This window comes from Aspergillus puulaauensis, chromosome 3 (assembly GCF_016861865.1).
Source record: "Aspergillus puulaauensis MK2 DNA, chromosome 3, nearly complete sequence".
In the NCBI taxonomy this organism is placed as follows: Eukaryota; Fungi; Ascomycota; class Eurotiomycetes; order Eurotiales; family Aspergillaceae; genus Aspergillus; species Aspergillus puulaauensis.
In genome coordinates, this window is record NC_054859.1 from 2879327 (window position 1) to 2894022 (window position 14696).

General features: G+C 49.4%; 5 protein-coding genes across 5 annotated transcripts; 2 read left to right on the top strand and 3 right to left on the bottom strand.

The window, feature by feature from the left end:
• Nucleotides 1–1002: 1002 nt before the first annotated feature.
• Nucleotides 1003–2902, bottom strand: erf2 (palmitoyltransferase ERF2; the record flags this gene model as incomplete). The annotated part of the gene is made up of 3 exons (XM_041702304.1): nucleotides 1003–1740; nucleotides 1793–1901; nucleotides 1956–2902. 3 exons carry the CDS (start codon nucleotides 2900–2902, stop codon nucleotides 1003–1005), a joined length of 1794 nt encoding a protein of 597 aa, XP_041555103.1.
• A 670-nt stretch (nucleotides 2903–3572) lies between these two features.
• On the top strand, nucleotides 3573–4290 carry APUU_31135S (uncharacterized protein; the record flags this gene model as incomplete). The annotated part of the gene is made up of 4 exons (XM_041702305.1): nucleotides 3573–3713; nucleotides 3786–3829; nucleotides 3957–4158; nucleotides 4240–4290. 4 exons carry the CDS (start codon nucleotides 3573–3575, stop codon nucleotides 4288–4290), a joined length of 438 nt encoding a protein of 145 aa, XP_041555104.1.
• Nucleotides 4291–4650: 360 nt separating this feature from the next.
• pmt1 (protein mannosyltransferase 1) lies at nucleotides 4651–7780 on the bottom strand (the record flags this gene model as incomplete). The annotated part of the gene is made up of 5 exons (XM_041702306.1): nucleotides 4651–5226; nucleotides 5306–6769; nucleotides 6825–7108; nucleotides 7164–7453; nucleotides 7518–7780. The coding sequence occupies 5 exons, from the start codon at nucleotides 7778–7780 to the stop codon at nucleotides 4651–4653; spliced, it is 2877 nt and encodes a 958-aa protein (XP_041555105.1).
• An 878-nt stretch (nucleotides 7781–8658) lies between these two features.
• On the top strand, nucleotides 8659–10361 carry PRP21 (putative pre-mRNA splicing factor; the record flags this gene model as incomplete). Its single annotated transcript, XM_041702308.1, has 3 exons — nucleotides 8659–8752; nucleotides 8807–8860; nucleotides 8929–10361. 3 exons carry the CDS (start codon nucleotides 8659–8661, stop codon nucleotides 10359–10361), a joined length of 1581 nt encoding a protein of 526 aa, XP_041555106.1.
• A 941-nt stretch (nucleotides 10362–11302) lies between these two features.
• Nucleotides 11303–13254, bottom strand: SEC2 (guanine nucleotide exchange factor SEC2; the record flags this gene model as incomplete). Its single annotated transcript, XM_041702309.1, has 3 exons — nucleotides 11303–12493; nucleotides 12559–13195; nucleotides 13247–13254. 3 exons carry the CDS (start codon nucleotides 13252–13254, stop codon nucleotides 11303–11305), a joined length of 1836 nt encoding a protein of 611 aa, XP_041555107.1.
• Nucleotides 13255–14696: the final 1442 nt, after the last annotated feature.

The following is a 14696-nucleotide window of genomic DNA, read 5'->3' on the forward strand; positions in this document are numbered from 1 at the left end:
ACTTATCTGAGAAGATTTCTCAACGAATGATTATTATTTTTCAACAAAATATCTCCCGTCAACTCCTACTGCGCTGGTTGCTAGTAATTACTACAGGACAACGATGCGGCAATGCAGATGCTATTATCCGACCCAGCCACCCACACACTAATAAACCGGTCTTCTATAACCCGCCCGGATAGCCAAATAAACTCTACCCTCCCTTATTAGCTCTATAATTAGGCTTCCAAGTATTATCACAGGTTAAGTTGTCTTTATCTCAATACTTCCAACCCAGTTGATGCTGTGGATCAGAGGAATTTCGCACTTGCCCTAATCAACACTAGCGCAGTATTGTCCCCACACGGTTATTGCCATTGAAATTCATTGGCTACCGCGCGGTTCCTGGTTACATCGTATACCCGGTATGGTATATGGTATGGTAATCGATTTCAGCCTCTGCTGCTTTGTACTACGGGGCTATACTCTGTACTGTGAATAACAATATGATGTCCGTTGGCATTGCAATGATAATTCCCTAGGGTCTAGCGATATTTCGCTTGTAAATACCATGGTATTAGTAGTAATGAAGTAGATGAAATTGAATTGTCCAACATTATACTGTGTTTGCATAAAGTTACGGGTTGCTGCAAAACGGAACCACCACTTTATGTCGTGAGACAACATTATATATAACAACGACGATTATAATTGTCACCACACTTCCAGTGACTCACCACGAGATTAATTTAGTTTTATACATCAAATAAAAATCCGTTACCTAGTACAGCCGTCAATCCATTTATTAAAACCCCAAAAGCGAAACCTAGCGGGTACCTAGTTACCTAGTATACATACAAACCCGCCACTATATGAACAGAAAGAAAGGGAAAAGAGTTGTGAAAAGAGAGAATTAAATCCGAGACCAGATTGTAAGATGCAAAGTAGTAAAAGAAGTAATAGGAAATCGTCAATAAATGAAGGTATCAAAAGAAGATAAAATAAATAGAGCAAACCCCAACCTCAGTTGGGAGGAGGTACACGCTGCATCTCAATATCGTTTTGCGGTTCAGTATTGCGAGGAAGAAATTTTCGCTTCATCGTACTCAGTCGTTGGTCTCCTTCTTGATAGTATTCTTTGAATTGCATGTATGTTGGTGGCCGCGCTCGCCCAAATACTGCCATCCAATTTCGGATCATGTTCCCTTGTGTGAAAGGACGGTGACGGTCGGCCTTGGCAAATTTGTGCGAGTTCAAGTATTCGCGGGTAGTTTCGCCGCGGCCAACAAGGAAGAGATGATATGCCCATAACGAGGCGGGATAGGGTGCGGCTAGAGCTCCGTATATCACCATGGCAAAAGGCACTCTCCACTTATCGATGGTGTCGCCAAAACTAATACCCTCTCGTGATCGATACACCAGAATGTGCGCTAAGCTCGCACCCAGTAAGAAGAGGGCGAGTAACGTAGAGGTGCTGACGAAAGCAAAGAAATATCGGTAGTTTCGGCGGCCAACACAGTTGTTCAGCCAAACACAGTGATGATCAAGGGTCTCAACGCAATTATCACAGACGCGACAGTGATAACACCGCGGGGGCCGCCAGATTGAGCAGGTCTTGCAGTACTTGACGGGTACATCCATGGCGGCGACATCAGAGGTTGCGAGCTTCACCATTACCCAGTCGTTCGTCGGTGGGCCTACAGCGAGAGGATCTTCGGATGGGTCAGGGGGAGGCATCTGATGGAGATTACGAGGAATGATCTAGGGCGAATCAGCGGGAATCAACAAAGGATAAAAGAAAGTCTTAGCTTACCCCGGGATCAACCACAGATGCGTGTATGAATGAGGAGAAGCATAGATAGAAGATATAGCCAAACACAACCGGGATAGCTGGAGATATGTTGTACCACAGCCAGGGAGCCCTAGAACAGTTATTAAAAATGGAACGTTGGTGGTTTAGAGAAAGGGATCCATACGAAAACCCGAAGAACAGGCCCGTGGGTACAAGCACGAGGAACCCTGTTGCAATGTTGACCGGTTTGTCTCTGGAATTTTGGAACCTGCCCCCTCCCCAAAAGATGGTGTTCCCGACGAAATACTCGTAGTTTTTGCCTTTGTTTCCCTTCTTTACCGGCTCCGCCCTCTTTTCAATAGATTTTGGTGACGAATCGGCGGACGACAACCGCTCATGCGTTCTGCTATCGCGATTTTCTGCGTGGCCATTCCTATTCTGCAGCGAGAGAAAAGAAAGCGGGGATCTTTGGGGGGTCTCAATTTCGTTTGTGCCTCTGTAGTTCACGCCTAGGTTGAGTTGTGGAGGGCGTTCCCTGTCATGTATAAGGTTTGCACTTTCACTTCTCACCGTCGTATCTACTGTAGGACTGGCGTTTGAGTTGTTTCTATCCGGGATAATGGGGTCGGTGAACTCGGTATCGCGCGAAGGGGGAACCTCTTGCTCCACTGCTGGAAGAGAGTTTGGGAAGGTGCTGTTCGATATTAAGCTCCGTCTGTTGTGGTTGGTTTGATCCCCCCAATCCTCTGTCGAAGCGGTCGTCTCCTTTGTTACCGGACGGCCTCGATGAGCTTGCAGGCGTTGCGATGACATGGGCCGGAAGAAGCCGGACGCAGCGAGCGACGGGATGTGAGTGCGGCTTAACCTGCTTCCCGAGCTTTCTGGTCTTATTTGGTTGGCAGAAGCAATGGAGCTCCTTGCTGGCGGAGGCCCTCTTCGGGACACAGATGGTCGCGACTGTGGTACCTGTGACGACATAGTATTTGTCCGTGAATTGTCGCCATCCTCAGACACATCCGTCACTCGCGACGAAATACCCCCGACGGACGGGGGGCGCGGGAGACCCAAAGAATGCTGTGTGGGGGGATTTGTGGATTCATTGTTTTCCGAATTGCTTGACTGGAACGCCATTGTAGTCGGAAGATATTGGAAACGATGTGATGTGTTGATTATCGGTTTCGCGGAATATTATGTCGCGGTGGAGACTCGCGTACAGTATTTTGCGAAAGCCCAGGAGGTGGTAAGGAGCGACAAGAGCAAAACGCAATATCAACCCAAGAGCAACCAGCAGGGTAAAGAGCGTATGTGGCCTAGAGCTGAAGATATATAGTTAGCATTTTGCGCCTTAAATTCTACCAGCCCGCACATTTCAAGATAAGGAGACTGGGAGCCCCTGTTCCGCCGAAGGGGGTTCAACCACATACCTTGCGAATTCAAAGTAGGACAACTACTCGCAAAAGCTGAGCAGCACGTCGACGTTACGCCACCAACATTGCCACCAATTCTCCAGGGCGCGCGAAAAAGAGGAAAGGGACTAAGGGAGCGATATTAAGAAGGCGAGCAGAAGCACGGACACTGGAGGAGGCCGACCGGACCCATGATACAATCGCGAGTTGTTTGGTCTCTTCGGTAGGCCGAATGACTAAGCGCCACACTATGCGACTGACCAACCGGATGCGATCTTATGATTGCGCCGTCATCGTCCGAGACCTCACCTCCAAGTTCGCCCTCCCACTTCTGCCGCAAAGTGCTCCTTTACAGTCCTCGCAGCCACCGCACTCCGTTTACCCAACTCAACGCCATGTCTTCAATTGCTGCCATGGCCTCTCGCCGGGCCTTTGCCCGCCAGGCTGTTTTCCGCGCTCCCCAGCGCCGCCTTTACAGCTCCAAGATGGAGGAATCAAGCCTCGACAAGGCTCCCAAGCGTGACCCCGAGCTCTATGTACGGACTTCCAGACGAATTTGGTCGACTTGAAGTCATATTTTGAAGGCATACGTGTCTAATTGGAAATAGGTTTTGCTCGGTGTTATGTCTGGTGCTTTCTTGATTGCTGGCTGGTAAGTTGATCATGCCATATTTGGTATCGTCAGGAGATGTCGAAAGCGGCAACTCCTAGTCATCCCAATTGAAGCTCAATGGCATATTGGTTTTAAATATCAGTTGCTAATTGATTCGTGTCAATAGGTACTTCGGCAAGAAGCCCACCTCCGTCACCTCCGAGAGCAACGTCCGCATCCCCGACAGCTCTATGCCCTGGGAGCGTGAGGACGAGGGCGGCAAATCCTACAAGTACCAGTACCACCCCGGTGGTGACAAGAACCAGCCCCTGAGGAACGCCCCCAGTGCTCTGAACACTGTCATTGTTCCCAACGTTACTCTGCCAGAGGTATGAATCATGGGTTTTGTTTGCCTGAATGCTGCTCCGAGAAATGCGTTTTAGCTGACTTTCCGTCTCCCTCCCCACCAGGACCTCCACGAACGTTTCAACAAGTACGGCAAGGAGGAATACGATTTTTAGATATGGATTATGGACTGCCAGTATGTTTGAGCTGGAAGTACCTCAAATGGTGATTGCTGTACACTAAAATCGTTGTGTGAAGACTAGATGATGGGGAAGAAACTCTTTGTTCGAGAGCTTGTGCATAATTTGCTTTTACGTGACTCAATTGGAGATTTCATTTGTTACTCTACACCTGTAAGCTTATATAGCGCTATCAAAAGTAAACATGTACAATGTCACAATTCGTCCGTTCAGAATAGAGAATTATTATAAAAAAAAAGTACAGAGAAGTCAAATTTGTCAAACCATAGGGAAATTTGAAGAGAGAGAATAGAATATGGCAGGTACGCCGGAATGCAGGCCGACTTATATATCCCTTCAGGGTGTCGCCTCATTTCCCTCACTGGCTGGCTTGGCTTCGGGGGACCTGGGCTCTTCCACAGAGCTTCCTGCACTAGCTGCGGCGGCTGGGCTATCTTCCGCAATTTCCTCAGGCTTCTCCTGGGTTTCAGGGTTTTGGCCTTCAACATCTGGATGAGGAGGGGCAACCTTGCCGTCAACAACATCGACTATATGGCCATGCTCTAGGCGGGTTCGGGTCTCGTGCTTCGTCTCGAACGATACCTTGCCCTCCTTTCGCAGTGATTCAACCACAGCCTCATCAAGGATATTTCCTTGTTGGTCACGGTACTCTACTCGCGCCTGGGTTCCGCGAATTTTTGGAGTGCTTGTTGTGATGCTCGCCTTGGGATTTTCATCTTTACCGGGCTTTTGTTCTTTCTTTCCCTCTTTCTTTTCGAAGTTCTCTTGCTTCTTCTCCTCCTTCTTCTCCTTCTTCTCCTGCTTTTCTTGCTTTGGCTGAACCTGGGCAGGCTTGGAAGATTGGGGGATAGCTGCTGGCGTCGTTGGAATAGCCTGGTTTACGCCTGCAAACTGGGTCACATATTGGTTCAACTAATGGATATTGTCAGACTTTATTGTTCAAAAACACTAGGTGACTTCTTTATTGGCATGGACATTCTTAATTACTTACGTCAGCATAGAAAGTATTGCAGTCAAAGTCCCATGTATTCAGGAGTTTGACTTGCCGACAGGCATCCTTTGTCCATGGGCTGCCATAGACGAGAGGAGAGTAAAGAGTGAATGTGAAGATCGTGAGCCCGAGGAAGACACCAGCCAGAGCTTTTCCAACGGTAGGCCGTGAGGGAAGGCCCAAGCTGCTGATACGGTTCGTGATGAAGTCAAACTGCTGGGCCAGTGCTAAGATAGCGAAATACAGCGCAGGGAAATAGTGGTGTAAGAAGAGCTGGCGTGCCATGAGATAGAACGGGAAATAGTGGAAACCCCAGCCGAGCACCGCAGTACCAATTTCATAGTCGAATCTTTTAAAGGTGGAATTGCGATAATCACCACAGTTCCGTTGCCAGCGGATAGCAGAAATTCCCTTGAAGACCACATAAACCAAAACAGCTGCGGTAGACAAATACCAGACAAATGGGTTCCCGAAGAGGTAGACCTGACGGTGGTCTCTACCCCAGAAATTGATACCACGGAGCAGAGTTGGCCATGATGGTGGGCGGGAGTCCCAGGCGTGGGAATCCGTCAGCCCGGCGTTGGTAGTCCACATCACCTTCTGGAGTTCGAAGAACTTGCCAAAAAAGCCGGGGTTTCGGTAGGTGACCTTCTCCGCATCTGGAGGTATCATTGGATGCTTGTTGTTTTCAATGTACCAAATGCTGTTAGGCATAGAGGCGCTCTTTGCGCAGGTAACTTCCTGTTGATCGAACCCCCATTCGGGAAGTTTGACCTTGTGGGAGAATAGAACGCAGCCGGTCATAACGTGAACAAGTCTGAATTTTGACTGAATAGTCCGTAGTCGTTTCTTTGATTCCTCTCCGTCTGACATAGACTTGACGATTTCAACGCGCCAGTAATCGTTCGCATCGCCAGGAAATCCTTCGTATCCGTATGCAGAAACTTCGAATTGCCAGTCGACGTCAGTCACTGGAGGCCGCTCATTGTGCGAGTGAATTCGTCGGCCGGTCAATATGTGGTTGAGTCGAATAACAGCGCCGTCCTCGATATAATTTGTAGTGATATTGTCCCACGCAAGGGGCCCCATAATTTCTGCCCCATCGGGGCCAAGAGGTTGGGTCTGATTCTCGGCAACGAATAGATTGTTGTCATCCTTGTGAGGGTACAGGGTAATCTGCTGCTGCTTGCTGCCGGTGGGGTACATATGACTGTGGGAATGTAGATATCCCCCCTGCGTATTATGGTGGCGGAGGCTAAGACGTGAGCCGAAGACAACGTCTGCAGGCACAGCTGCCATGCCCTTGGAGTTCAGAGTAGCCTGGAATTCAGAGGACATAAATCCGTCACCCTCTCCCGGATTTACCAAGCATAGGAAATGGATTGCGAACATAGCGCAATAGAATCCCAAGGGAATCACAATCAAGCAGAACACCCGGGCAAAGAAATGTTTGAACCAGAGGCGCTAAATAATCGGTAAGTAAAAAGTATTGAATTGTTGGAAAGCAAGAACCACATACGGGAGTGACATTATTTGTGTCGCCGAGTACCACCCACAGTTGCAGGATAGTCAGAGAACCAACCCAGGCAACTGTAAACAGACCGACCCACTTGACGCTCAGAGTAGCACCTAAACACAAGCCAGTAGCTGCCAGCCAAAACCACCAGGGTCCGCGGAAGGCATGCGACGGACCCAGTTCATGCTGATTTGTGAAGCAAGTGAAGGCTAGAGCAGTGAGGGCCGTAAAAAACACTAGGGGAGAGTCCAAGAGGATAAAGCGAGATTGTGTGACTAATCCATTCTCTGCGCAGAATTAGTATACATACTTTTCCTTGCTGACTCGATCTGAGACACTCACCAAAGAGGATGGCACCAGCACCCAGCACAGCGGTGGCGGTACGACAACCCGTAGCCTTCAAAGTCAAGAACATAATTGGCACTGTCAGGACTCCCAGGATTGCGGGGAGCATTCGCATCGCCACATAAGGCACCCCGGGTTCAAGATAATCCTTTCCAATCTCCTTGAAATCAAAGTCGCCCTTAAACCCAGCAAGCCATCCGGCCAGTGTAATGAGGAGTTTGGCGAGAGGAGGGTGAACGTCCATGAAGAAGCGGCCCTTGATATATTTCGTCGCGAATCCACCGAAGCTGTTCATTCCATATTAGAAACGCATACACGTAGAATGGATATCCCAAATGGGTCAGGACATACTGCACTTCATCAAAGACAACGCTTGTCGGCTGGTAGATTCTGAAGAGCCGCACCACGGCGGCAACTATTGTCACCAGAACCATAACCTTGTAATCGGACGTTGGGAGATTGAATATATTATTATTTGTGACGCCATCTGATTGATAGCTCGAGGAGGCAGCAGCAGCCTTCTTGCGGTTCTTCGGCCGGGGCGAGCGACTGGGGGAGCGAGACGAGGCCCGTGTAGGGCGAACGTCCAAGGTGTTCTTGGATTGCGGCGCCATTTTGGAGCGGGGACTCCGAGGGCGCGGCAGAGAAGTTTATAAATAGGTAAAAAGGAGTGTGAGGTATTCCAATGGTATGAATAGACGACAAAGAATTAAAAGATCATTTAGAGGGGTCGAGGAGCAGTCGACTGGCACGGAATTGAAGCTGGCAGCTCGACAATACGCCGACGTAGAGGCGCCGCCAAGGTTCAAGCTGGTAAGGGTAAATAATTGATATTTGGGAACAGCAGGAATAGGAGAATTGAATAAGCAGTGGCCACTAGTCATACAGCGCCATGACCAAGGAAGAAAAGGAGAAGCGAGAGAGCCTTATGAAATGGTAGGATGGAGTGGTGAAAGAAAGCCAAGTGATGAACTTAACACGTGTGGATGCGGTTAACAGTGAACAGTGGAACTCCCTTTTCAGGGAGGTGAGGCCAACCCGCTTTAAGCAGTTGAGCATCCAAGCTGGTGGCAGGGGTCTAGATGCAAGGTATTGGCCGAAAACAGCCGGTCCATACTACAGATTACTTCAACAATTAATTCACTACAGAATGTGCTTAAAGTAATTATTGTTGGTCGCTGGACCTGGAGCATTCGCCCTGATGGTCTTGATGGGGCCTGAAACCAGCCGAAGTTCACTCGTCTCACTTTTGAGGCTGCGACAGCCGGAGAACACCTGAGCTTACATAAGATGATCACCGTCCTGTTTCGGCCTAGAGCTCGCGGCACATTGGTCCAGTCACAGCAGCCGCAGCGAGGCGCGCGGCTACACTAACCGCTTCGGTCGCGAGAAAGATGAAGCCGAGTCTGGCATTTGGGATCAACCCCAAGTTTCTAGATCGCCCTCCCATCATCCTCCTCACCCACCGAACGCTCTTCCCGGTGTCGCTAAGATGGCATCCGTGAGTAATGGCAATACGCCAACCGTCCCGGACGATGTGGGCAAACATCCCGAGGGGGTGGTCTTGCCACCAAAGGACATTCGAGGTCAGTTCTCTCAACACATCTGTGAGGTAATGCGCGTGCTAACGGCTTGTATAGCGATCGTTGAGAAGACAGCTGGCTATGTTGCCCGGAATGGCGCTGTATTTGAAGGTATTTTGCAATTTCTTAATTTTCGAAGACGCTACCTGAGGACTGCAACTAACTCTGCGGTTTCTTAGATCGCGTACGCGAAAAGGAACGGAACAATCCTAAATTTTCCTTCCTAAGCTTGAATGACCCGTATGCACCATTCTACCAATGGCGTCTCAATGAGATCAAGGAGGGGAGAGGGACTGATGTGTCTGCTGGCCGCCCAGGCGAGCCGACTCCGACTCCAGCACCCGAAGCCCCCAAAGGACCTGTAGAACCTCCAGAGTTCCACTTCTCAGCACGAATGCCGATCATCAATGCGCAAGATTTGGAAGTTGTCAGGCTCACAGCTCTTTTTGTAGCCAAACGGGGAAAGTCTTTTATGACGGCTCTTTCTCAGCGAGAAGCGAGGAACTTCCAGTTTGATTTCCTTCGACCACAGCACAGTCTCTATCAGTTTTTTACGCGATTGGTCGACCAGTACACTATTCTTTTGCGACCAGAGGGCGTCGATGAAGCTACTTCTCAGAAGAAGAGAATGGCAGAACTAAGGCACAATGTGAAGAATAGGTTTCATATTCTAGAGCGCGCAAGGGAGCGCGCGGAATGGGTGAAATACCAGGAGCAGCAGAAACAAAAGAAGGAAGAAGAGGAAGAAGCTGAGCGGATAGAGTATGCGCAAATTGACTGGCATGACTTCGTGGTCGTGGAAACGGTTCTCTTCACGGAAGCAGACGATCAAGCCGACCTGCCTCCGCCAACCTCCCTAAACGACCTGCAGTCGGCTTCCCTAGAGCAGAAAGCAATGATGTCGCTCAATCCTCTCCGCATTGAAGAAGCAATGCCAACCGAAATGGAAACACCCACGTACTACAACGCCTACCCCACACAGCAAGAACCGCAGCCCGCCGTTCAACCAGTCGGTCCTGTGTATTCCCCTCAGCCGCAACCACCACAAGCCGTTCCAATTCCGCCAGTTGCCGCAACAGCTGCAGCCCAAGAAGAAGAGCAACGTATCCGAGAACGCATGGAGGCCCGTGAACAAGCTGCCGCCGCCAAAGCCGCTCCGGGCCAGCAACCAATGCGCATCCGCTCCGACTACGTCCCACGTGCGCAAGCTCGCCGCCAGAACGCCGCAGGTGCTATGGCTCTCTGTCCAAACTGTAAACAACAAATTCCCGAAGCAGAATTGCAACAACACATGCGCATTGAAATGCTGGACCCCCGCTGGCGAGAACAGCAGGCCAAGACCCAGGCTCGAACCGCAACAACCAACCTTTCTACAGCAGACGTGGTTGGTAATCTCAAACGACTTGCTAGTCAGCGAAGCGACGTATTTGATTCTACTGCTCTCCAAGGCGTTCCTGATCCCGAGGAAGAGGCCAGGAAGAAGCGTATGGCGTTTGAAGGAGCCCCGGGAGCCGGGCCGCAGCAGCAGGGCCCTATGGGCGGGCCACAGAACCCTCAAAACATGAATATCGAGGATCAGATCAGGCATCTTCATGAGCGGTATAAGCAATGATGAGGACATAAATTTTCATTGGGAGCCTATTGTGTTGGCGTTGTCTTCATTCTCTGGAGTTTCATGGTTATGGGAACTTTTCTCGAAATAGTACTATAGTTTCTTGTCCTAAGAGTATCCGTTTCTACCTGTAGAGTATTTATTGTGTTTTATGACTGTCCCACAAATCTACTGGCGTGTTGAACCTACAATTAGTCAGTTACTCCGGTATTTAAACTAAAAGCTTCGGTGTTTGGAAAGATAGTCTTGTTGAAAAATCATTTTTGAATTGCAATGTGATATCAATGCCATAAACTTATGGTATAGCAACTAACCATTTCGTAGATCATCCCCTTCATGCATAAGACCTTGCAGCCATCGATGTATATTAGGAAACAGAATCAGCAATGAATCGAATCACCCATGGGAGGTGAACAAAACAAAAGTACTCCGTTGCGCCGTATGATGAATGCCCCAACAGATTAAAGGGAATAGCGCAGTTAAAAAAAAAAAAATAACAAAGAACACTGGAAAAGAAAATATTAGGAAATAAGACCATATACAGAGATCAAACGAAGCAAAGAAATATTAGTAGTAATACAACATGGGGCCGCGTAAGTTGGTCGTGGGGGATAGACAGACACAAGATATTAAAAGCGACAACACCACGAATACCCGTTGGCACGGTGTGAATAGAGAGTAAGGAGCATAACCGAGAAAAAATGATAACAAGCGGCCCGCGCTTGAGGCCATGCTACCTTGAATTATATCCCGCTATGGCCTGCCGCTGACGTGTAGAAATGTTGTTCAAACTGCGGAGCGGTTCTAATTTCTGAATGGTTGTTTGACAAATGTTGAAGTTCTGCACGAACGGTATTTTGCCAATTCGATTCTTGAGATAGAAAGGGAGACATGCCGTCAATGCCAAAGTGATAAATTAGGCATGCCTAGTAATAGAACTCTTATGTCATGGCGTCTGCCGCGACATGCTGAATGTTTGCAGCAATTTTCTCCTGATCAAGAGTAGCGTTCTGTATATCGCTCTGTTCGATTTTCACCACGGGTTTTTGGATAGGAGTATTGACATCGGGCTGGCGCTCTTCGGGCTGGTCTTCTGGGGCACTCGTTTGAGCGAAAATGGGTACGATCCCACCGCCAATTCTGGACCAAAACATCCTCTCTCTTAGGCGAACTGTTTCTTCCCATGCTTCCTGTAAATCGTCGGAATCTTCGGCGTGGATGTGGCCGTCAAGAATGAGTCGAAGATAGCCTGTAAACTCACAGCACGAGCGCACCCTCTCTAGGCAGAGGACACACAACGGATATCGCTGCGCTGTTTCACTGTCAGAAGTTCGGAAACGGTGGGTCCGCTCGTTATCAAAGCCGTTCCGCCGTTCGCCGCAGAGAGAGCACGGAAACTCATATTTCTTGACATTTGATGGCATCGGCTCGACAACAAGACTTCCTTCACAGATACCACTTAGTACAGATCGTCTGGTTAGCCAAGATATTCCTGGAGCTGCGTCAAGTCTAAGAGTCGGTTCAATATCTTCCATAAGTGCGCGCTTGTAAAAACGCGCATCCTTCAGAGGAATGCTCGCAGTTGCTGGCTGCGGCGAGGAAACACTTCCATTCGGTGAATGGGTCTGAGATTTGGAGGGTGACGAGGAGGCCGAGCCGAATCCCGCGCCGCTGAAACTAGCTAAGCTCATGACATTCAACCCAGAATATGACCCACTGGTCGCTCGACTTGGTGGTTTAGAGCTTTTTGCTGCAGTAAATAGCTCCCGAAAATCTTCGTACCCTAGTACGTCAGTTCGACATACAGTCTTGATGAGCTCAGGGAAGCTTGTAGAAGGGCCTGGAGCGATCTCGGCGCATATAACATCGCTAGGAATATCTGTAGCTTCCATGCTCTTCCTTGTAAATGCGGGTGGTTGTAAAGGGCCAGCTGGAGAAGGTGGCGCTGTAGAAATAGCTGTGCGGCCATCAAGGTCATCTTTTGAAATATTCATAACCTGAAGGACGGATTTCAACTCGGCCAGTTGTTCCTGATGCGAGGCGAGGAGCGACTCTGTGTCTTTGACTTGAGAGCGCAACTGTTCGTTTTTCTTCTCCACAGCTTCGCGCTCGAGTTTGGCAGCAGCAACCATCTATCGAACCGAGGTTAGAAAGAGATCCGAAGGAATTTAAAGGAATGACCTGGTCGTTTATTTACCTTGTTCGCTTCCTCGAAAAGAGCCGCAGTGAGTGTTTCTAGTTCCTGTTCAATGCCTTTCTTTTCCTTCTCGATCATAATACGCTGCGTCTTCTCCTCTTCCAAAGAGGCTTCCAGACGCGCAAATCCATCGTCCATGTCGGCTTTCTTCACATATACCCCCTCATCAATGTCCCGTCGGTATTTAGCGTTCTCTAACTCTAGGGCGCGGGCCTTGTCCTGGGCTTGCTCCAATTCCTGACGGGTGGCGACTAGAGTATCGTCGAGCTTTGTCTGATTGTTGATGGCTTGTACTAGCTTTGAACTCAACGTTGCGACTTCATCGTTGAGATCTGGGTGATGCGAAGGTGGTGTAGACGATTCTGATGATTCAGAGCTCGGTACAAGTCTCGGGTCCTTCAACGTGCTGAAACCAGCGTCGGTTAATCCGCCTTCACTTGAGGATCGAACGGCTGTAGCCGGGGTTGTGGCGGCGATTTTCGAAAGGTCATTTGTGGATTTGGCTTTCGTAACTTGTCGATCTGGCGAAGCAGACCTATTACCAGAGGAAAGGGAGCGTTTGTGGCTGGGGCGTGGAATCATGTTTGAGGGTGAGAGGAAACTCTGGTGAGAGTAGTAGGAATGGAAGGCGATTAAACTATGGCTAAATTAGAATTTGCTTCATATCGCTCTGAGTTTGGAGACATACTCTGCCATGGTGGGGAGAATCTAGTCGGGGAGTCGGCGACGGAGGGAAATGCCGGGGCCAGATAGACGTCACTATTAGGCAGATAGTCAATCTGTCGCTCTCATGAAAGCGGATCGAATCGAAGAAAGAGTGCTGGAGATTGGATTTGCGAGATATTGAGCTGGAAGACAGGATTCGTATCGGCGCGTAACTCAAAGAGGCGCTAATGGGTTCAGTTGGGACGCATTGACGCCGAAGAAAGGAATGAGGTCAAGGCTGGGAAGGGAGCGGATGCGAGGCAGCAGAACGAAGGTAAACTGGGCGGTTCGGGACGGGGTGATATTGGAAGAAGGAATGTGAGTGACGACAGGAAGAGGGAGTTGGAGATGGAACGAACCCCTCTTCCAAGGCGGCTAGCAGATGAGGAATGTTGGTGGTGGTGGAAGCACTTCGCAGCCTCGTCAGTCAAGGACTGAAGGAGGATCCCGGCGGAGCCACTCCTCCGAGCCGTATTTACCGCGGCCATACCGCAGTGGCGAATAACTTTCCATAAATGACCGCCACTTGGATCATGTGACGCGTATTCGCGTTTCCACGAATCCTTGCTATCACAAGGCGAAACCGAGCTACGATATGTGATTGTGACATTAATATATTAATATTCTGTGTTATTCTTATCACTATTCCAGTATCTGCTAGACTGATTCGCTTGTGACCATTCATCCGAACAAAATAACCGACCTCGTCAGAAACATGACAGACAGGGCGCCGATCTTGCTGAACTTCCTAACAATCAGCGCAAGGGATCACACCAAAGCCACTTTGAAACAGCTGTTCAGAGTGCAATTGCGCGTACCAACGTCGTACAGGTAGTCAGCCCGGGGGAGCTTTTGCTGCCTTATTGACTTGGAGCTTCTCTGCCAGACAGCGACGACCACATGCAGGATGCATCAAATGTTAAGTTACAACCCTGGGCGGGTGCTGTTGTGAACTTGTGAGACCTTATGGTGTATCCCTCGATCCACCAACCCAACAACAGACCATCCACCGGGGCCGTCGCAGCAAGAATTGTAATTATAGGAGTACAGGAGTGCGTAGTAGACTAGTATGGAGAGCTCCTTGTCCGGCGGGGCGTTTCGCCTTCAAGCGTTCAAGAATGCACTTTCCTTCCTTGCTTGAGAGCAACTGAGAGCAAGACACGAGCTCAGGCACCAACCAATGGCGGGTCCATGTCTCCTCCGCAAGAGTAAAGCGTGCGTCAATGGCGCTATGGCCATAATCACAGCCATCCAGCAGTAGCACGAATCTCGGAATCTGACCTGCCGCGATTTGGAATCTTGAATGCCTCGTGCTCAGCCCCACCCCCATCTTGAAACCTGGCTGCCTCAGGCCACAGTCTGAGTGGGGTTCGGGCTTCTATCAGCGCGACAAATCTTCAGATTGACTGACGCAATATTCACTCTCTATCGAG